General features: G+C 40.5%; 2 protein-coding genes across 2 annotated transcripts in view; one reads left to right on the top strand and one right to left on the bottom strand.

Annotated features, from left to right (window-relative positions):
* The window catches only part of KAT2B (lysine acetyltransferase 2B), a gene marked incomplete at its 5' end in the record, with an annotated part of 44,658 nt that extends 37,499 nt beyond the window's left edge, over positions 1-7,159 (top strand). Inside the window, 5 exons of the mRNA XM_037382841.1 lie at positions 591-705; positions 1,438-1,474; positions 1,779-1,842; positions 1,940-2,024; positions 5,154-7,159. Coding sequence (XP_037238738.1) covers positions 591-705; positions 1,438-1,474; positions 1,779-1,842; positions 1,940-2,024; positions 5,154-5,347 — 495 coding nt within the window. The remainder of the gene's footprint in view (positions 1-590; positions 706-1,437; positions 1,475-1,778; positions 1,843-1,939; positions 2,025-5,153) is intronic.
* A 1,638-nt stretch (positions 7,160-8,797) lies between these two features.
* SGO1 (shugoshin 1) lies at positions 8,798-14,653 on the bottom strand. Its single transcript, XM_037382840.1, has 9 exons — positions 14,546-14,653; positions 13,863-14,005; positions 13,590-13,786; positions 13,163-13,258; positions 12,613-12,677; positions 12,306-12,457; positions 10,297-11,145; positions 9,664-9,835; positions 8,798-9,423 (listed from the first exon to the last, which is right to left on the bottom strand). The coding sequence occupies exons 2-9, from the start codon at positions 13,996-13,998 to the stop codon at positions 9,282-9,284; spliced, it is 1,809 nt and encodes a 602-aa protein (XP_037238737.1). The 5' UTR covers positions 13,999-14,005; positions 14,546-14,653; the 3' UTR covers positions 8,798-9,281.
* Positions 14,654-21,530: the final 6,877 nt, after the last annotated feature.

Raw genomic sequence — 21,530 nt, 5'->3', positions numbered from 1 at the left:
TTACAAGCAGAACAGAATTTTGGTTCCAAAGAGCGGCATCATTCTGACTTCCTCAAGAGAAAATCTTCAGTAAAAGTACCTCTGACTGATATCTAAGAAACTCCTATAGTTGTATGGAGACTTCGAAGTGAACAGGTATTTCTAAAATTTTGGAATATGGACATGTATGTACATTGAAATAGGTGCATTCAGTATGTGCCTTGAAATTTCTGACCAGCTAGGATGAAGCAGTTCAGAAGCACCAACTGTTAGAATCGGAGCCAGTTCCCAAACCTGCTTCCAGGAAATCTCCTTCCCTACCTCTGCTGCCACCTTCCCAGGAGCTGTGCAGCTTGTGATCAATACGGCAAGCAATGACTCAGTTTCTTCCAGATTTGTGCCTAAATAGGCAGCTGAGAGACTTGGTAGCCTCATCTGCAGAACCAGTCTTCGTCCAGGTAGCCCACCTCTGTTACCAGCTTCGGTGGGTCTAGAAGGACCATCGGGTTAGGAAGCAAGAGCGTTTCTGTTCATCACAGTTCTGCATTAATCCTTTGAGTTACTTTTGAGCAAATCAGTTATTTTTTGTTTACTCTGCTGCTTTATTACAGATCATTAAAAAGCTCATAGAAAGGAAACAAGCTCAGATACGGAAAGTTTATCCTGGCCTTTCTTGCTTCAAAGACGGAGTACGGCAGATTCCTATAGAAAGCATTCCTGGAATTAGTATGTATCAACCTCTTTTAATGTATAACAGAAGCAGAACAGCCCAAGAAGGGTCCAAGACTAGAAATACTAATGTAGCCACATATTTCTTTTTGATTAAAATGGAATCGTTTTGGTCTGCTGATTTGATTTCTATTAAGATTGTTATGTTTCCCTTACAACTGCTGTCTTCAAGACTTCCCCAAGGCATCCCAGGCTGATCCTCTTTTATGTACACGTGTGTAATTTTATTATGTGATCCCCCTGTGATTTGTGTCACAGTGTAGTCAGCAGTTTGACTCCACTGGTATGCACTGCACTCTCTACTAGGATGAGTTCTATGCTACACACGGACTTACAGGACAAACCAGAATTAGAATATTTAAGTATCATCTTTTGGGGGATTTTTTTCAGCTGTGCTTTTCCGCACTTTATTCTCTGACTGTAGGGAATCAAACTGGATAACTTTGACATCGTTGTTCTTTACAGAGGTTGTGGTAACATATGCGCTGAATTACTGAAGTGTTTAATGTAGGAGTATTTTAGAATCTTTTCAGCAGTCTGGAAGAAGAGGTCTTAGGAAATTGAATGGGGCTGTAGGCTAGATTTTCCTTAGGAGTAACTTGTATTAAAACAAATCCATTTTACTGCAGCAGTGCTGAAATGGCTTATCTTTTTAGAGCTGCGATAACTCAATGTTTTGACCTACTGTAGTTCCCATGTAATCTTTCCTCTCATGTTGTTGGTGTACAGGAGAGACTGGCTGGAAACCGAGTGGAAAAGAAAGAGGGTAAGTGCTGCACAAAGTAAAACGTTGAAGCGGTTTGGAGATTCCTTTGAGAAAAGTCTTTAAACAACGTCATTTGATATTTCTTTAAATCCATTGGCAAATAGATAAATAATCTGCAAGGGATGAGTACTTAAGTGGGTTTGGTTGGATTTTTTTTTTTCCTTTGCGGGGTGTCTGTTTTCCCATTTTATTTCTTCCATAAAATGCTTGAAACTTTGGAGTTCTTTTTAGGTTAGGATGCTCATCATAGGAATGAAGATAAGGGATTCAAGCTAATCTTCATGTATTCATACTTTCTTTCAAGTAAGGAGCCCAAGGATCCAGATCAACTTTACAGCACATTAAAAACCATCCTGCAGCAAGTGAAGGTGAGTGCTAGTTCTAGTTTACCTTCTGTAACGATTTTTAAATGATTTCCAATATAGAGTTTCCATATTAGATACCTTACTTTTTTCTTTACCAAAGAGCCATCAAAGCGCTTGGCCCTTCATGGAACCTGTGAAGAGAACAGAAGCTCCTGGATATTATGAAGTTATAAGGTTTCCCATGGGTAATGCCATTAACATTTTTTAAGTATAGAGTTTAAAAATCTTTATAGCTGGAGACATAGCAGATAAATTGTAATCTGATTGTTTTATGTTAAAAGATACATATTACTTGCAGCTGAACAGCTTGCAGCTCTGAAGTACCAAAATGTACGATGCTGTCGTTTGAAATTTATGACTGCTTTGTGACATTTGTGAAGCATCTGTAATGTATACATGTGAAATCTTAGTATGCCCTAGAGAGCCCTAGCAAGCTCTTAAAACAGTGCAGTCAGGTAGAAACTTTCAGGACTGAGCTGGTTTATGTGAGTTGTATGAATATGTTTCTTGTGTGTGATAACTGGTCATTGCAGATCCTACTGGTATGTCAGAAAAATCTCAGGGCAAACTTTCAGGAACACCTGAGCATTTCAGTTGCTTTGAAATACAGATTTACCCTTTCCAAATCACACAGAGAAAACCTTTACCAAACGTACCAGGGTTTCCTAGTGAAGTCTTAACAGTTTGTTCCAGTTTAAATTTAGGAAAATGCTTCATGCAACTGATTGTAAGATAACTTTTGCGTTTGTGTTTTAGATCTGCCAGAGTTGTCCAAGGTGGTTTATTTACTTATTTTTTAAAATTTTTAAATCATGCAGCTATTGTTTATGCAGGATTACTTGCAAAGGGAAGTACACAACTGCTAATAACATTTTTCTTTGCTTTTGACTGCTGGGTCATAGAATATCAATGGTGATTCAGTGCTGTTCTAAGCAGATGCTTGTGTTGATTTGTATTGCAGCATATTTAAAACAGAATCCTGCTACTCCTGCATTGTTTATGCAATGTTCACCTCCATGTAGCTTTTAACGTTATTAGAGAATGAAATACAAGTTCATTGCAGGCTACTATTAATACTTCTCAGAGAAATTTCTCGGAGAATTAAAGTGTTTGTTCATGTTGCTTCACATAGGGTCCTAGGCTGTGTATACCAGTTTGGTATAATGATGTTTCAATATTCAACTTACGATTTCCAAATGGCAAATACATGTGCACTTTATAAAACAGCAGCTGGCTTCCTGTATCCCTGACACAAATGTATTTTCTAGCAATAAAGAAAAAGAATCTTGACACCGTCCCATGACAGTTTTCTGTCTGCTTTTCTGAGCAGAGGCTAGGTCTAGGTGGTTGTTTAATCTGAAGAGTGGTTGCAAAGAACTTACTGCCGGGGCTGGCAAACCTGAAGTAGGAATGTTGTCTATCCCTTCCTTGTTCAGATGTATTACGTTGGAGTGAGGGGAAGCAGCTCTCATTTTAGGGTTAAGCTGAAGACTTTGGTTTAGTTTTGCTTGTTTTTTTCAGCTAAGGAACCCAGCACAACTTAATCACGTTTTGATTTATGATCAGCTTCTGGGGTTTTTCTGCTCTCACCGCCAGCATGCTGATACTGTACAAAAATTGCTCAGACATAATTTCAATTAAAAAGAAACAGCATTGTATTTTCTTATGCTATCACATACAAGATACTCATTTGTCTTTATGTTTGCATACAGACTAAATTGTACAATATTTGAGAGATATAGCTGTAGGGTTTTTTTACTATCTCCTAAGGTCAGCTCTCATTTATAAACACTTTCCCCCCCTGTTTTAAGTGCTCTTTCAGCCACTTACTTTCCAGAAATAGTTTTGCATTTTTTTCCTTTTCATCTGCAATACAAAATCTGTATGGCTGAGTGACAGATGGAGCCAAACTTTCACTGTAGTTAGAAAGGAATAATTTAACTGACCAGCCAAGGCAGTGTTTGATTTAGAGTGAGCTGAACAGCCTTCTCAGTTCGGTACTATCAGACTATGGATATCTAGTTTAGATGTAGGTACCTATGTTTCAGACTTAATGGGAGCTGAATGAACCTTTGCTTTTGCAAAATATTGTGCAACGCTAGTGAATGGCAAGTTATATATCATTGGATGAGGTATTTGAGGGCATCTATCAAAAATTTCTTAAATAATTCCCTCAGGTCAATTTGGCAGGGTTTTCCTCTGCTTTACCAAAGTCAAATCTCCCTTACAACAAACCACCACCACCCCAAAAAAAAACCCAAACAAACAAAAACATTCAAACCAAACCAAACCGAAAATACCCACATCTGTATTTTTACATCTTAAGTTTCAAGGTTTAATTCCTTTGCATTGGAGGTCTTTGATCTCAGCTTTCCTTGCAATGCTTCTGGGCAGTAAGTCTGCTCCATTTCAGCTGTTTCTGTTAGTTTCACAAAGGTGCTGCTGAAGCCTGGCTCAAGCATTGCTGGAAAAACAGTTGTTAGAGCATCTGAGGTGAGAAAAGCCAAGACATGCAGCACAGCTCCCACTACTTCTATTCCTGTACTTACTCCTAGAACGCTTTAATGTAGACAATATTTTTAAATGCCTGATAAGGATTACTGGGAAAGCAATTGTGTGAGCACTGAGATGGTTTATGTATTTTGTGGGTGACTGGTTTTAGTAGAAAAGAACACATTTCTTAAAGAATGTTCTGTAAGTAAAGGTTTTGTATGATGCATTCAAAGGAGAGATTTGTTCTTACATGACTCTTACAAAGGGATACATAACTATAAACTCTGAAGATGTAATTAAAATATATGTAAAGCATGGAACAAACTTAAATCTTTTTTCAAAGCTGCAAGTACTGCTTGTAGTACAGACAGATATTTCTTCTCTGCTGTGTTCACACAGAAGCAAGGATTTTAGGTTAACATACATGTTTTGCGATATTTGAACTCTTTGCTGTTACACTCCTAAGGCCTCCTCGAGAAGAGTTGGCAACAGCTTTGCCTCACAGAGCAGTTAGTTACGGACATCTAATACCCACTGAAAGCTCAGAGACATATGAGAACACAAAACAATGATGCTTTAATCTTTTAAAGAAAAAAACCCCAGACTCTACACAAAATCATTCGTACAGTGAAATACTGCTTAGTTCCAGGGGCTCAGCTGCTGTTGGAGCTAGAAGAGGGACCATGCCTTAGATGAAGGCAATTAGGAATTCCAAATCCTAGCTTTGCCAGTTTGTGTTAAATGGCAAATCAGTCTAAAGGGATATTGCATATAGAAAGTATTTGAATCAAACGCTGTTAATCTATTTTTCTTCTATACAGATCTCAAAACAATGAGTGAGCGACTCAAGAATAGGTACTACGTGTCTAAGAAATTATTCATGGCAGACTTGCAGCGAGTCTTTACAAATTGCAGAGAGTACAACCCCCCCGAGAGTGAATACTACAAATGTGCCAATATACTGGAGAAATTCTTCTACACAAAAATTAAAGAAGCTGGATTAATTGACAAGTGACACTGTCTTTTTTGCAACCAAATAGTGTGCCTACTTTATGGGCAGGGGAAGCCGTTGTATATCTGAGTTTTGGGACTTTAAGGTTTCAAGAAACTTGTGTTTAATACTTAGCACTTTTAAAAACCCTTTTAGTTTTGCAAACATGTACTATACTGAAGTTACAAAAATTATTTTATTAAAATGCTTTATAATGTATTTAATTACAGAAAATTTCTTTTCTGTGCCCAATACCGTATGCTCATACTAAGTTTATCAGCTACAGCCTCAGAAACCCCACAAAACATGTGGGAAATTGCACATGTTTGGGAATACGAAGAAAATTCCCAAACAACAGATGTTATAGCTTACCTAATGCAGTACCTATTTGATAAAGTTTTATTATTTTTTTTTCCAGTAAAAAAGCAAATAGTAAGGGAAAACAACAAGTGGGGGGAGGGGTCTGAAACACTTGTTTCTTTGTAGAATCTTTTTATAAGATATTATTTTTTAAAAGAAACACTCAGCTGGTTGAGAAGCTGTGAGAGAAGAGCAGCCAGTTCTGAAAAAGGACTGCCTGTAATCTTTGATAGATGCAAGTTTTTCTATTCATTTTGGGTTTTGATAAATGCTTTACCTACAAATTGTAATCTCATAACCACTATTTTAAAAAAAGAATAAATACCTGTCTAGATGTGTAATGTCATAGTGACTTGGCTTATGCAGGACATAAGTACCCAAAATAACTTCAGAGAATTTGATTCGCATATACTAGACAATTTCAATTGGCTTAGTAGAGTTAAGGTTTTGATGCACTTCATGATCCACCCTATTTACTACTCTTCACTGATAAATTCTTTAGATTATTCAGCAGAGATAAAACTATTATACAACAAAGAAGTCAACATATGACAGCTTCTAGCTTATATACTTGGCTCTGTGGTAAACTGGATTTTCTACCAAGCTTTATTCTAAGTGCTTATTAACTGTGATTATTTAGACCCAGGAACATATTAACATTTTACAACTCACGTTAGTATATCTTCAAATTGAGCATTTATATATATAATACATATATTTTGCTGCTTACACTACATCTAAGAGGTACACAACTTCCTAATGGAGATCAGTACAGGCCAAAAAGTTGTCACTTGACATTTTCTAGAGTTTGTAACTGTAAATTATAATTGCTTTTGTGAAAAAAATTTAACTTTCTTTCTTGGTGTTTTATATTCACAGATGTAACACTGGTAAAATTCAATAGCTCTAAGACTGAAAAAAACCCAGTCCTGTGCTGTGTCAAAGAATATATTCCTGCAAAATTCCTGTGCAATGTTAAAACACAACTCAATTCAGCAAGTAGATGTCAGGAACTCCCTGGAAGTAGTAAATGTGGTACACAAGGTATTCAAAATGTTAACACTAGACTTACCATAGTGTTTTGTATGAGATTAGTCTGACCTGCATTTGGTTCTATAACAAAGGTACAGTGAGTATTTTTTTTTTTAATAGCCAGTACTATAATGGGATAATGGGATGCTATAGTCCAGTTTTGTAGATTGGGCCTACAGATGCACCTGTTAAGCTTGGTATCCTGTGAAATTTTGTTATTTTCAGAGTAGATTTTCTTATTGTCTTTCAATCAGATTGTCTCTTCTATATTGAAACATTTGTTTTCTAATTTAAGAATTAATATTTTCATAGATACTGTGCAATAAAGTACGGTAGGATATGTGGTTTTGCAAATGCTTTAACAGCTGATGAACTTTACATTTGTAAAATTAATATATTGTACTGGTACAGAATAGTTTTAAATTATATATGTACAAAACCCTACTTGTTTTGGTCTCTTTTCATTAATTAGTTCTTGCACTGCAAATTACACACTGAAGCAATTTCACAGCTGAGCACAGCGAGTCTACAAGCGTGCAGTCAATGCATCTTCCAGGTACACTAGAAAACACGCAAAAAACCTTTAAGTTCACCAGGAGCATGGTGTGCTAAGCTGAGCTGAGCTTTCAGCATGGAAAGCTGTGACTGTTTGAAGTAGCACTGCCAGCTCTGTACTGAGCTACAGTTCTGTTACTCCTCTCTCCTCAGCATCTCAAACAATTCTTTGCCTTAGCTGTTAAAAAGTTTTGGGTTTATACTGCAAAGCACATTCATACTGTTTTCTCATTTTTGTCGACTTGACTCCTTTATTCACAAGTCACGATACACATAGGGGCAGGCTACAGTCCATGCTGAGCTACTCTCACCATGTCACTCATGCAGTACTTTGCATACTATGAACCCTGCACCTGTCCACTCCTGACAGACAATTAGAGTATGAAGACATTTTTTTGTTTTTCCCTTCCACCCACTAAGATTTAGTCCTGTGCCACAATAGTCACGTGCACTGTTCAGAGAGCAGCAAATACTGGTCAAAAGAGGCTTAGCTGTTTTTCTGGACACTTCTAAGAACACCAGATTAGGTGAGCTAGATTCAGACTCCTTCCTGCAGCTGTGATGGAACTGCAGCAATTCTTCAAGCTTACTCAGTCAGTCCAAAAAACCCCCAGACCCACCATGCCTGCCTTGGGCCACTCTGCTATCCCATTGTTCTTCTGTCCCTGATAAACAGCTGTTACAGTTTTGTTTGCTGAAAAAGCAGCAAACCTGAAGTCAAGTCATTCTTAAGTTCCTATAGTAGGAAAGGGTGTCAGAATGAAGATGTTAATGCCCAGAGCTAGAATTTTAGGATACAAATGGAAGGTTAAGTGTCAGTTCCAACATCCAAAGCCTGTGTTGTGAGCAAATCCTTGCATACGCTCAGTAGCTGCAGCTTTTATTACTGTTGAGTCATGTAGGAAGTTACTAGTAAAGTGTAATTAACACTATACATTTTTATTACAGAGAGATACACCTGGTGATACAGAACAGGTGAGACTTGCAAGATTGCCTGACAAATTAAGAACCTATTTTTGTACTTTCCTAATTGAGTGTAGCTTTCCTCTTTGTATTCATGTATAATACTTCTTAAATGTTTCTCAAGCAAAGAAAAGTTAGAATACTCCATGACCTTGAATTCCTGCTGGACAGTTTGTAACTGTTCTTCCAGCCCACTGCCTATTGTGGTACCAACAGTACCGGTTCAGATGGTAGAGGTACTTGGCAAAGCAGGGCCAAAATTATTATGAAGTTCCATAATAGCAGTTTACTTTACACTCCACCAAAAGCAGAGCACCCTTCACCTACTTTCACAGATAAACTTGCTTTCTTCCTGCGTGGTTGATTAACTTGCATTCATAGCAGTACTAACCAACCCAAAATTGGTACTTTTGAGAGCTCCAGCTGTGTAATCAAATTACAAATGGTAATCTAGCTTCTAAACAATGCTTATGCTGCGTAAGATGGGGAAGGAGTATGCTGGCTTGCAGCATGCCTACCATTGAAGCAAATACCAAAACTACACAAAAAGAACACTAGCCAAGCTGTTATTAAACACCAAGATGTTTTATTTTGAGCTTCAATGTGAAACTACAACCATTACATAAACAAGATATGTACAAACTTGGTTATTAAAAAAACCCCACAGAAATATTTGGTCTAAAGTGCCTTATGTTCACCTTTGCCAACCACTGCACACAGGGTGTCACTGCACGCAGGGTGTGTAAGTCATAGAATTACATTCACCCTCTTTTCCATCAGATATTTCTGATAATCTCACAGACCTACGATAGAGGGATGCTTCCTCTCAAGAGGTCAAATGGAATCACCTTAGTTATAGAAGTAGTCTCATGTCCTGTGTATCATTAAAAACAAGCCATGGGATTAAAGTCTAAATCCCTTAAAGGAGATAAACTTAATATTAGACACAGAAATTATTATATATTATACAATTATAACACAACAAAGATTTGCTGGATTAAAGATTTTTCTTGAAGGAAGCATGGTTTTGCTATCATGACTGGAAAGCTCAATGACAACCAACAAATTTCTCATTGTATTTCAACAGACATTTTTTCTTAAGAGAACGGCATTTATTATCTTTTTTCTGCTTGAAAATTGGAGAATTCAGGAAATTTATATCTGTAAATGGATCTCCTCTCCTGAGTTTCCTATAAAAAAAAAAAAAAGACAAAAACCACAAAATTAAGTTTTGCTCATGTCACTTGAAGTTTTAACTTTCAGCTAGGAAGTTCAATTTCACATGGACTATTTTGTATTACTAACGTTAGACCTCTCTTAGAATGTTTTGTTAAGAACTTATTTCCGGTATTTAAATAATCCTCTCAAACCCTTCATTTGACGGAGTGTCATTAACTTTGATATATCAAACCACAATGTAAGACACCTACGCTGCAATACTTGGTTCTTTATAGTTCACAGCAAGAGTACAGCTTCGCTTGCGTTTTGGAGATCGTGGTTGTTCACCTTCTGGGTGAGTAGTTGTGTTCCCAGTGCTGGGGAGCAACAAAGTGGTATTGGTAACATCAGAAAGATGACCACGAGACGGCTCAGAAGGCTGCCCTGGGAAGAAATTAGATACACTTAAGACAATTCAGGCAGAGTAGCTTGAAAGAGAGTGTCAATGAATGTACTAGATGTGAAGTAACTCTCAGCTATAACCATTTTCTTCAACCTTCCACTTAATAAGTAAGAGCATCAACAAATACTCAGGAGTTTAGTTTGGAAAAATAAATTAACACCAAGCAGTGTCAGGCAAAGTGTGATTTGTTATTCCACTTCTCCATTTATAATCTTGTTCTTTGCTTTAATAAGCCATTGAACACATCTAAAATACAGTATTAATTGTCAAACAATTTCTTAAACAAAACATATCTTAATTCCAGTTTCCATTAGGAAAAAGGCAGAGAGGAATGAGTCTAGATTTTTTGAATAACATTGTTGTAGTTATTAAAGAAAAAAAATTCCCTTAATGTTTTCTCTCAAGGAAACAATAGCAATTACAGAACACTTTCTACACTTACCCATAGACTTGTCACTTAATTTATTGCTTTCAGTCTCTTTTTCATTATGGAGTTTCTGCTCATGCTGTGCCAAAAGTCTTTTAGACCTTGGCCTAGTATGGACTGGTGATGTATCTTTGTCCACTGAACTCTTCCTTTTTTTCGATTTACTCTTGTAAGGCTCATAAAGGCTATCATTTGAATCGTCTTCAACATCACTCAACTCAGTGGTATTAGTTTCAGATAAGTCTTCTTTGTCATCCACATCAGTGTCTGTGTCATTCACCTTATTTTGTCGAAAAGGTGTAACATGGACACTCTCTTCAAAATTAAAGTCATAAGCATCACTGGTGCCCCCCAAGAAATCCAGCTTTTCTTTGGAAGCCTCTTTATCCTGTCCTTTTTTTGGTCTTTGTCTGGAAATCTTTATAGGCCATTCCGGTTTTCCCTTCTGATGCTTCTTTTTCCTTACTTGAGAGCCTTCTCTGCTTTTACACAGAGAATGTTTAAGATCAGAATTATTGTTAAAGTTGAACTGTGCAGTTTCAGAATTTGTCCGCCTCAACACCAGCTCTGAGCCCACATTGTTTTCATTCAGCTGAGAAATATCCAGATTTGTGTTTTCTACATTACACCTCTCTAGACCTTCAAGTCTAATTTCATCCTGTTTAGAATGCCCTGTTGTTGAACCAGGTGCTTCTGAATAGTCCAAGACACTGGTGCAAAGTTCATCATAATTTCTCATCTTTGAATAGCGACGTCTGGTAGACACACTTTTTGGTAACACATCACTGAATTTACCCTCTGCACTTGAAGTAACATTTTCCAGCTCTGACCTTATGTTGTCCAGTTGAAAGTGAGATGTTTGTCCTTGTAATTGAAGAGAAAATAGTATTAAAGCTAAATAGTAACAACCTATTATGGTTTTGTGCAAGTTATGAGCCTGTCAAAAATTAAGACTATTAGAATTTTCTCCACAGATTTGTATAAACCACTATTTGGCAATCAAGGTAAGCTCTGTTTAACAAAGCTTCCAGACAGAAATCAGTAAGTATACTTTTGGTGGGTTGACTTTAGCTGGATGCCAGGTGCCCACCAAGCTACTCTATTACTCCCCTCCTCAGCAGAACAGGGTGGGGGATAAAATCAGATTAAAAAAACCTCTCGTGGGCAAGATAAAGGCAGTTTAATGAAACCAAGAGCAAAAGCTGCATACACAGAAGCAAAGAACCCCAAAATACAGTATTCTCTACTTCCCATCAGCAGGTGACATTCAGCCACTTCCCGGGAAGCAGGGCTTCAGTACACCAAGTGGTTGCTCCGGAAGACAAGTGGTATAAATAACGAACACCCCCTTGCCCTCCTCCTTTCTTTTAGCTTTTATATCTGAACAGAGATCATATGGTATGGAATATCCCAGTGGTCGATTTGGGTCAGCTGTCTTTGTTATGTCCCCTCCCAAGATCTTGCCTGCCTGCAGAGCCTGCTGGGTGGGAGGTTGGAGAGAAAGCCTTGATGCTGTCCATGCACTGCTCAACAGCAGCTCAAAACACTGGTGGGTCATCAACACCTTTCTAGCTACCAACCCTAGGAGGGCTGCTATGAGGGATGGCTAGACCCAATACAATACGTTAGTATCTTCCTCTAAACTGTTCTGTTTGGAAAGGTTATCAACAGATCATTTATTTTTCTGAGCATTTTGCTTTGTTAACAATTATTGATTTCATAAATGATAATGGATGACTAAAGTTAACTTTATTCTGTTGCATTGTTCGCTAGGTAATGAAACTAGATTGCAGGTATATAGAAGACAAAGCATTTTCAAATTCCTATCTCATTTTGCTAGGCATCTTCATTCAAAAAGTTTCCCAACATTAATATCTAACCTTTAAGACAGTGAGTGGAAGATCACTTGACAGTTACTTCAAAAGGACTAATTATATTTTAAACTTACACTCACACATTTCCCCCCCCCCCCCCCCCGCCCCATTCAGAGTAGAGCAATGTCTGATACTTTTTGGTTTAGTTACCTTTGCCTGGAACTATTGTGATTAAGGAAGTGGCATTATCAGATTCCTCACAGATCTCTGACAGGGAATGAGCCAGCTCATTTCTATCACTACCAGCCTCCATCCCACTTGAAAGTGCTTGATCATCTCCATCAGCACACTGTAGAGGTCCTCTACAGAAAATACCAAAGGTAGGATTTACTGAATAGCAAATTATAACAATTAACTACTTTATTACACTAGATTTCTTCCCTTTTTCCAGTCAGAAAATTAAGCTTACTGTAACAGAATTTTCAAATCTAATTAGGTATTAATAAAAGATACTTACACTGAATGTATTTGTCCTGCAACACTGGAACTATGTTCAAGAACTGAAGAAGGCACACTCTGATTCTGTCAACAAAATAAATCTTACTGTGACTAAATAGCTGAAACAAGCTTGCACCATATACAAATTTTAGACAAGTTACCCACAGAAGGGCCTAAGAGGCCCTTTACTCTTTTTCTTTCTGGCTGGCTAACACAAAGTGCTGTGAGATCTCACATACTCAGCTCCTGCACATTCATCACCAGCCCAATCATACAGACAGTGGACTGAGAAGGAACTGTGAGGATGGTACAGGGCACAAGACACAAAACTATAGAAAATCAGGGTACCCCTACCTACCACCTCATAGCAGAGCCTCAGTCCTACTAACAACCTGTTAGACACCCTCACAGTGTGGGCCTCATGTCATACTGGGAGCTTTGGGACTAGTTATACCTCCAAACTAAGGCTCAAATCTCAAAAACTATTCACATATGTGGCAGAAGGAGTAAGGGGAAGAATCAACAGAAGTCCTGCCCCTCCAGAGGAAAAGGCTACTCACTATACTTACAGAACACAAATTATTTGCTGGACCAAGGTGATCAACTGAGCCCAGTAAATCCGGAGAAACACTTGAAATTACCTCATTCAAGGCCAACAGTCGATTCTAATGGACAAAAGGAAAATAACACATTATCATACTCTAGTTTTAGCTACCAATACCTTACTGGTATTGAGATGACTACATCTGGAAGATAGCTGTGATGGGTACCCTCATCTGTGATAAAAAGTTAAAAAATTCACAAAAGATAGATTTTAAAGAAGAAAGAGTAGCCAGAAAAAAATATTACTTAATTACCAAATAAGGTGTAAATATGAAAAAATTTGGTTTACATATTGAGTTAATTTTTAATGAAGCTTTGAAGATCATAAAGATCAGTGGATTGGTACAGATTCTGATGTTCACCATCACTAAATCATAAAACTATTAGCAATACCTCAACAAGTCCTTGTGCTTGCTTGTGCCTAAGATTTCTTTGCAAATCAAGCATCTGGAACTGCAGATCACAATAGTCTTTCTGTAAATGAAAAATGGTAGCCTGGGCATCCCTCAGTTTGAGCTTTTCTTCTTGCAAAGCCTGCGCTAGAGCTCTGTTGTTTGCTTGGATGCTCTTCATTTGCTTGGAGCTGTTGGCTGCAACAGAACAGTATTTCAACTTGATTTAAAGAAAAAAGTTATGAAAGCTATTAAAATATTTTAAGTATCTTACTTGTTACTTTGCACTTTACGGTGGAGATCTGGCTAGTTTTACCCAACTTTATCCATTTCTGATTTCTTTTCTCTTTCATTCGTTCTTTTATTTCAGTCAGGCTGTCTTCGAAGGTTTTTTTCAAGTATTCTGCCATCTCCTACCTTTGGAAATATAAATGGCAAGTAACTCGGTAAGCTGGTGTTGCTCAACACTCCACAACGCCAAAAGGGAAGGAACAGAAAAGCAAGAGTAAAGCTTACGGTATTTTTAAGCTGCATATACACACATAAAACAGACTCACAGAAATGAAAAGCAAAACACAAATACACAGCTACGGCCATTTTCAAAACAATTTTTGTCACGTGGCTGCTGTCACCGTCGCCGATTACCTGAACTGCAAAGCGGTGCCCGCCTTGAAGATCGGGCCCAAGACTCCAAACACTCGCATGGGCCGGTACGACGGGCAGCGAGGGAGAGCAGTGTCCCCGAGGCGCCGGCAGCAGGCCTGCCGCTCCTCTAGCCCCGAGGGGAGGCCCTCACGGCACCCCCACCGACCCACCAGCTCTACCTCCTCAGAAAGGCGGGTGCGCCGCCGGGCGCCTCACACGCGCAGCCGCGGCTACCCGAGCCCCGGGCGGAGGCAACGCAGCCCCAACAACCGCTAGCCCAGCAGCCGCTAGCCCAGCAGCGGCGGCTCTTACCTGGCGGCCCCCGCAGGGCGCGGCGCGGCTGCGTCCGACGGCAGCGGCAGCACCCGCCGGCCGCCCCGGGGGCCGAGCGCAGCAGGCCGTCCGCACACACAACCGGCAGTTGGCACCGCCCCCTGACGTTCAAAAACCACCGCCGCGCCCTCCCATTGGTTGGACCGGCCGTGACGTCACCACATGGCTGCCGTGCTAATCCGGGCATCGCGCCTGGTCTCGCCTTTTCGCGCGGCACTGCAGGCCCCGCCCCGCCCCGCCCCGCCCCGCCCCGCCCCGCCCCGCCCCGCCCGCCTGCGCCCTGGCTGAATAGGGGCGGCCGCCGCGGAGCCGTGCTCGCTCCGGGCCGGTCGCGGTGGGTGTAATCGGTTCCGTGGGCCGCCCTGGGGCTACCCCCTCACCCCAGACCTGGCCTCTGGCTGAAATCGGGCTCAGGCGCCCGATGGTCCCTGCCAGGGCAGCCCAGGCCCCCGGTCCTGTGTTCACCTGCACTGCCTCAGCTGCTGTAGCGCAAAGACATAGAGGCAGAACGACAGCTGTTTACTAAACAGAAAAATTAGGAGATAAAACCCACTTACCTTAGATACTTAATAGTAATCGCTTATTGCACCAGTAGTGAGATGAGCCTTTCCACTCTGGGCCGTGTTTCTGGTGGAGTGCTCCTAACTCCTGCTATTGCAGCTTGAAATTAAAATACTAAAAAAGCTGCAGAGTTAAACCTATTTTATGAAAGAAACTGTTCCAAAACCCTATCAATAAGATGGTGGCAGCTGCCGAGCCGTGAGGTATACGCACAGCCAGGCCACAAAGCATAGGATGAATGTGGCTGAGGGTAGGCCCGCAGCCTGGTGTGAGGGAAGCCCTGCTACGAGGGAAGCTTGGCCATGAGGGAGGCCTGGCTGTGAGAGAAGGCCGGCCATGAAGGAATCCTGTCCATGTGGGAAGCCCGGCTGTGATGGAAACCTGGCCATGAAGAAAGGCCGGCTGTGAGGGAAGCTGAGCTGTGAGGGAAGGATGGCCATGAGGGAAGCCGGGCTGTGAGGGAAGCCTGGCTGTGAGGGAAGCCATGTCTGGCCGTGAGGGAAGGCTGGCTGTGAGGGAAGCCATGCCTGGCTGTGAGGGAAGCCCGGTCATGAGGGAAGGATGGGCATGAGGGAAGCCTGGCTGTGAGGGAAGGATGGCCATGAGGGAAGGATGGGCATGAGGGAAGCCTGGCTGTGAGGGAAGGATGGCCATGAGGGAAGGATGGCCATGAGGGAAGCCTGGCTGTGAGGGAAGCCCGGCCATGAGGGAAGGATGGCCATGAGGGAAGCCTGTCCGTGTGGGAAGCCCAGCTGTGAGGGAAGCCTGGCGTGATGGAAGCCAGGCCATGAGGGAAGGCTGGCTGTGAAGGAAGCTTGGCCATGAGGAAAGCCTGGCCATGAGGAAAGGCCGGCAGTGAGGGAAGCCTGGCCATGAGGGAAGCCGGGCTGTGAGGGAAGCCCGGTCATGATGGAAGCCTGGCCGTGAGGGAAGGCTGGCTGTGAGGGAAGCCTGGCCTTGATGGAAGCCGTGCATGGCCGTGAGGGAAGCCCGGCTGTGAGGGAAGCTAGGCCGTGAGGGAAGCCTCCTCCGGGGAGTGCCAGGCTTGAGGCCACTGTTCACCTCCCTCCCTACCATCCCACGGGTGCTTTCTTTAATGATACAATTTTTTTAACAACTGTAACTGATTAATAAATGCTGATATTTATGCATATCGAAGATGGAGTGCTGAACACTGATTAAACACTGCTTTATGATGGGAGAAGAAAAGAATCAGTTAAGTGATTTTAACAGCAGAATAAAAGGTGTTCTTCTATCTGATAAATGAGCAGTGTGAGGATCCCCTTTTGAAACATGAGGTCATGTCAAAAAGAATGACAATTTCTTTAGGATTCGACATGAAAAATTATTGAGCAAATTAAACACATTAGACCCTCTTACTCAGTATTGTCACACAAAACCAGAGCAACACAATTTATAGTTTCTCTTTACATCTTTTGGCTTCTTTCTGTCTGCTTGCTGAGTCTACCGAACACCTATCAACCCATCCTTCTAGCTCCCAAACAGCCCTCCCAAAACAGAACAAAAAACCCTGCAGGCCTGGGGGAAAAGGAAGAAAAAAAAAAAAAAGAAAAAGAAAGAAGTACTGGGTATTAAAAATCACACACCCAGTAGAAATACCAGTTTTCTGATACTGTACAATTAACCTTGCATCCACTTCCTACTGGCCTCTCACTGTTTTACAAGCAATAATTGGGCACACTTCTCCACTCAACAGCAGCTAACAGCCTCATCTGGACCCTTGCAAACAACTCTTTCTAAACATTAAATGAAATTAGCTCATTGAATTCAACTTCTGGGGCCTTGATGATGGGGTGTTGGTTTGTTTTTTGGATTTTTTTTTTCTTCTTTTCAGCTAAGCACCAGCTATGCTAACTGACGGTAATTCCTTTCTTTACAAACTTTTTCTGGCTTAAAGTTAGCAGGTGTTTTGCACTTGGCCAAGTAGCAATTGGTAGTTTCCAGCAATGCTAGTAAGGTCTTTTAGCCATTTGTCATTCGTTTGACACAAATACACAGATTGTGATTAAATGAACCGTGCTTTGATTGACAAATAATTTTTTCCTCATTGCTTTCTAAGTGCTACTCTTATTTATTTTTTTTCCCTGAGTATACCTATATCAAGATTAAAAAAATCCTCTCTTCATCTTCTTTCTATTGTATTTAATGTTACCCGTGAATTTTGTTACACCTCTTTCAGAAACACTTGGGGATCTTTCTGCAGATTATCTCTTGTTTTTTAATGCTGAATTTCTATATCCTGATAATCACATTTTCACTGTTACCAAAGTGTGCTTGTTTCTGCGTTATTGTCATCTCAAGACAGTTGTATTTCTATTAGGTTATTTGCAGGTTACACCCTCTGTATTATTTTATTTATTTATAGTGTGGGGTTCCTAGCAGTGAATTTTTCTAGCTCGACTGACTCTTTGCTGTAAGCAATTTCACATTTTCCTCTATGAAGACTGATGCTGTGATTGATGCCAGAGGTAGTCTACATTATTAGTTCATTTCTAGCGGGTGTACTCAGGTGGCTAAACAGCTGCTACTGTGACTGGATTTGGAGTATTAAAAGATTTTCTCTCATCTTACGTTTACTGACATATTACAAAGAAAGAGTTGCTTCGTATAATTACAGCAAATTATAGGAACCAGAGCTGTGATTCTGGGAACATTCTAGATGCTTCTTGCCAGAGTTCAAGTCTGAGTGTGGTGTAAGATGCTGATGTCCAGCACATTCTGTTAGTGGTCTATATAAAGGGCTTAAAGTTAGAAAGCTCTTCTTCCCAACTAAGCAAGCAATCAGATGTGAAATACCCTATGGAATTTTAATTTGTTCCTTTTATGGCTAACAATATCAAAACATTCAAATAAATGGTATTTTAACTTTTTTAGTGGATGCTTATGAGAGGTATTGATAATTCAGTTCTTGTTGGAAAATATTTTTAAAACTTTTATTGGTTTCAAAGAGGATCAATTTGTATGGCTTTATAAGGACAGATTAGACTCACTGTATCTCCTTTTTCACTCATTTTTGGTGATCACCAGTAGAGGACAGAAGAGCAGCCATGGTGTGGTGACTGATGGCATGCTCTTGATGCAGGCAGCTGGATAATTGTGGGAAAATCAGCTGGGGGGGCGGGGAAGGAATTAGAGAAAAATTGGGTCCTAATAGAAGTGTAATATTACGGAAAGCTTTTTAGGGTAAAATACAGCTATCGCCTTCAGGATGGTTGGCATGCACGGAATCTACGTCACCACAGTTCCCTAAGCAACACATCCTGCCAACTCAGCACATGTTGATAGGAGTGACGGAGGATGGAGTGGTGTGGAGACCCTGCGGCCATGCTCTGTCGTGCTCCCTGCAGGAATGGGAACTTGATGGTACCACACAGCTGATAAGCTGCATACCAGCTGTCACGTGAAGAATCCATGAGATATCTGTGGCTGAGCCAACCATTGTGGTGAAATGACTTTCCCCAGATGAAATAATCTTGTTGTAATACTAACGCACACCTACCTCCCAAAGTTGCCTGCCTCCAAGGTAGTACTACACATCGCTGGGCACACAAGACCAGTTAGCAACAACAATATGTGTGACTAGAGTCACTCAAGCTCCACCTAAATGTGATGGAAATGGACTAGTCCTGGACCAAAATAAGTCCAGGGCAGGGGGAATTGTTGTCTACACGAAGCTAGGTCAATGTGACTTATTCTAAAGTTGTTATTATGAAGGGACTTCTAATTAAGGGAGTCGGCCTTGGGGAGCATGAGAACAGACAGTGAAAAGAACACCATTATCTAAGTTAACGCGGAAAGAACCCTTCAAGTGAGTAAAGTTCTGGCTCCGAGAGGAAACAGGATGATAAGGTGTTGCAGTCCACTGACATCAACAGAAAATTAGTTGAAAATAGGACAAAGATAATAGTGGTAGGGGGAGATCACGACCTCTGACTCCAATAGCTCCCCTGAAAGAGGGCAAAACGCCGCTTGAGGAGCATGCGTAGTTAGCAGAGAACTTCAGTAGTGCTATCTGAGGATGCATACTATTTTTTCTAATTTGCATTAGAAGCAAGAAACTTGTAACCAATCCTGTGTATGATGAATGAATATGCAATATACTATGATGTATAAAAAGTGGACAGATGAAGGGAGAAGAGAGGGGAAGATTCCATCGTAACTTCTGGGATCAGTCAATGGGCTGAACCTGTCTTCTCCCCCATAGGGATGCCTTTTGGGTAAAAATTTTGACTTATGCGTGCTAAATAACTAACTCATTCTAACTGTCATTAGTAATTAAGGTTTTGATTGTATATAGTTTGATAGTGTATCATTTCAAGCTTGTTTTTGCAGACAGTCCCTATCACTAGCAATCACGAATCTTAACTCATCATGATTTTATAATAAAGAGTGTTGTTCTGTAAACTGTTAGTGTTGAGTCCTTTGCGGGCGCTAACAGTTGCTGGCAGTGGATAACACATTTGAACAAAGTGGGAAAACCCGCTGAGGGTCTGAATGACCCTGAACAAGGCAGTCAAATTGCCCTCTGATCCAGTGGGACTGTTCAGTAAAGGATCCCGGTAACGGGACGCTGACAAACTGATTGGGCACCAGGGTCTCGGCTTTCCTGAGGCACTAATAGACAGATCAAACACCTGGGGTTGAGAGGATTACACACACACACCACACCACCCCACCACCCCACCCCCTTTTTCACATGACAATAACCTGCCTGCAGATACCCAACTTGAATATCCCACCTATCTTTTCAGCTGCCCCATGTCCAGCCCTTCATCAGGCAACCACAGTGATGATGTACGTATCAACCAGTTTTAGCCATCAGGGTAGCTCAGTTAGGTTAGGGTAGGGTGGTAGTTTTGACTCCTATTTCACTACCTCTATCAAAAAAAAGATACAGAGGTGGAAACTACAATGTATGCAATGCAGTACTTATTGTGAAGACAAAAGGAGAGGTATATACAATATATTATTAAGTGGTAATACCAAATTAATTAATACTGCAAAGTGTTCTCTGATAGAGGGACATCCTTAGAAGTGGCTCTTATGCACTACCAGTATTTCCTTCCTTAGCGGGGAGAGTGGTTAGTGGCACATAGGACTGTCATGCTTTCCATTAACTTTGGGGAAGAGCAGTTATGGTCCTATGGCTTGCTGAGTCAGCTTTGTTCTCATTTCTTGTGACTTGCACACTCATGCTGCCTTGCGGTGCTTTTCTCCTTGACCACCAGAAGGCTGTTCAGTTCTAATCAGTTTTGAGTAGGACGTGTGTAACTATTATCAGCTTGGAAGTGTCATGTCAGGAGTTTAAGAATATTTGGTACGTGAGAGCTGTGGGGACTGGGATGCTGATACAGCCACTGCTTCCCTGAAAACAGAAAAGCAGGAAACATTTTTTTAAGAAGCTTGGACAGGCTTATCTGAGCAAAAAAATCTTGTACTAACTTGACCAAGTTTAGTTGAAAAACCTGTAGAAATAATAAGCTGAAAAGATTTTGACACCCAGACAATTGATATTTCTCCTTCAGCAAGGTTAAAAAGAATTGTAGTTGTCATCTAAGTGTCATTATTTTTTATGCATGCGCATATGTGCTATTTCTTTCACATATCAGAAGAATTTATCAGAGTAGACCTGTAAGTTCTGGCCACTTCTGTTTTGGAATGTGTTACTAGTAGTGTATTCTCTTTTCTGAGTTATCCTTAACCACTTTCTAATTACAATTTTTACTTTTTTCTTTCTCAAAGATACTTTGTTCTACTTAAAACTAAAACAGCACACGTAAGAGGAAAACAAACATGTTAACCAAAGCATGAGATAGCATGTGTTTCATTAAGCTAAATTTAATAAGATATAAATCAGCATACCTACATTTATTGTATCAGTGCCTTTTTGATGTACATTTATATTCTAAAATACTTTCAATTATTGATCAGTTTAATGTAAGTGAGGAGGTGAAAGATTAATAAGTGTCTTGATGTGTTCGTAAGAGAGATTTCAGAGAGGAAAATGTATGCAATGATTACTGTATGGAGCAGATACAGCTGTCCCTTTCACTACAGACATGATTTACTGTCGGTACTATGACATGTACATGTCCGAGTTGCCACAGAATCTTTCAGTGCCAGGGAATCTCACAAATCCCAGAAGGGTGTCTTAATCCCCGGCATGATTACAATAAGTACCAACCTGAAGTCTTGAAACTACGTAAGCATAATGAGCAAAAGAGGAATCATGAGTCAATAAAGTGTGTATCAATGTTTAACATTTTCTCAATGTATCCATTGAGTATGCATTCTAATTTCATTATACAATCTGTCAGTTGACCAGAACCCTGACTTTCTCCAATATGCAGCAGTTACAGAGCTTGCAGTCAAAAGCAACCTC

The sequence above is a fragment of the Falco rusticolus genome, chromosome 4, assembly GCF_015220075.1.
Source record: "Falco rusticolus isolate bFalRus1 chromosome 4, bFalRus1.pri, whole genome shotgun sequence".
In the NCBI taxonomy this organism is placed as follows: domain Eukaryota; kingdom Metazoa; phylum Chordata; class Aves; order Falconiformes; family Falconidae; genus Falco; species Falco rusticolus.
The sequence above is the reverse complement of the archived record's forward strand: the minus strand, read 5'-3'. Positions and strand labels throughout refer to the sequence as shown.

Excerpts from the sequence above, each read along its gene's own strand:
- SGO1 (XM_037382840.1), bottom strand. The coding sequence starts at position 13,998 with ATGGCAGAATACTTGAAAAAAACCTTCGAAGACAGCCTGACTGAAATA. Across the intron at positions 13,259-13,589 it reads AAGCACAAGGACTTGTTGAG|AATCGACTGTTGGCCTTGAA; the intron begins GTATTGCTAATA and ends TTTGTCCATTAG. Across the intron at positions 9,424-9,663 it reads AAAGAACCAAGTATTGCAGC|GAAACTCAGGAGAGGAGATC; the intron begins GTAGGTGTCTTA and ends TTTTTTTTATAG.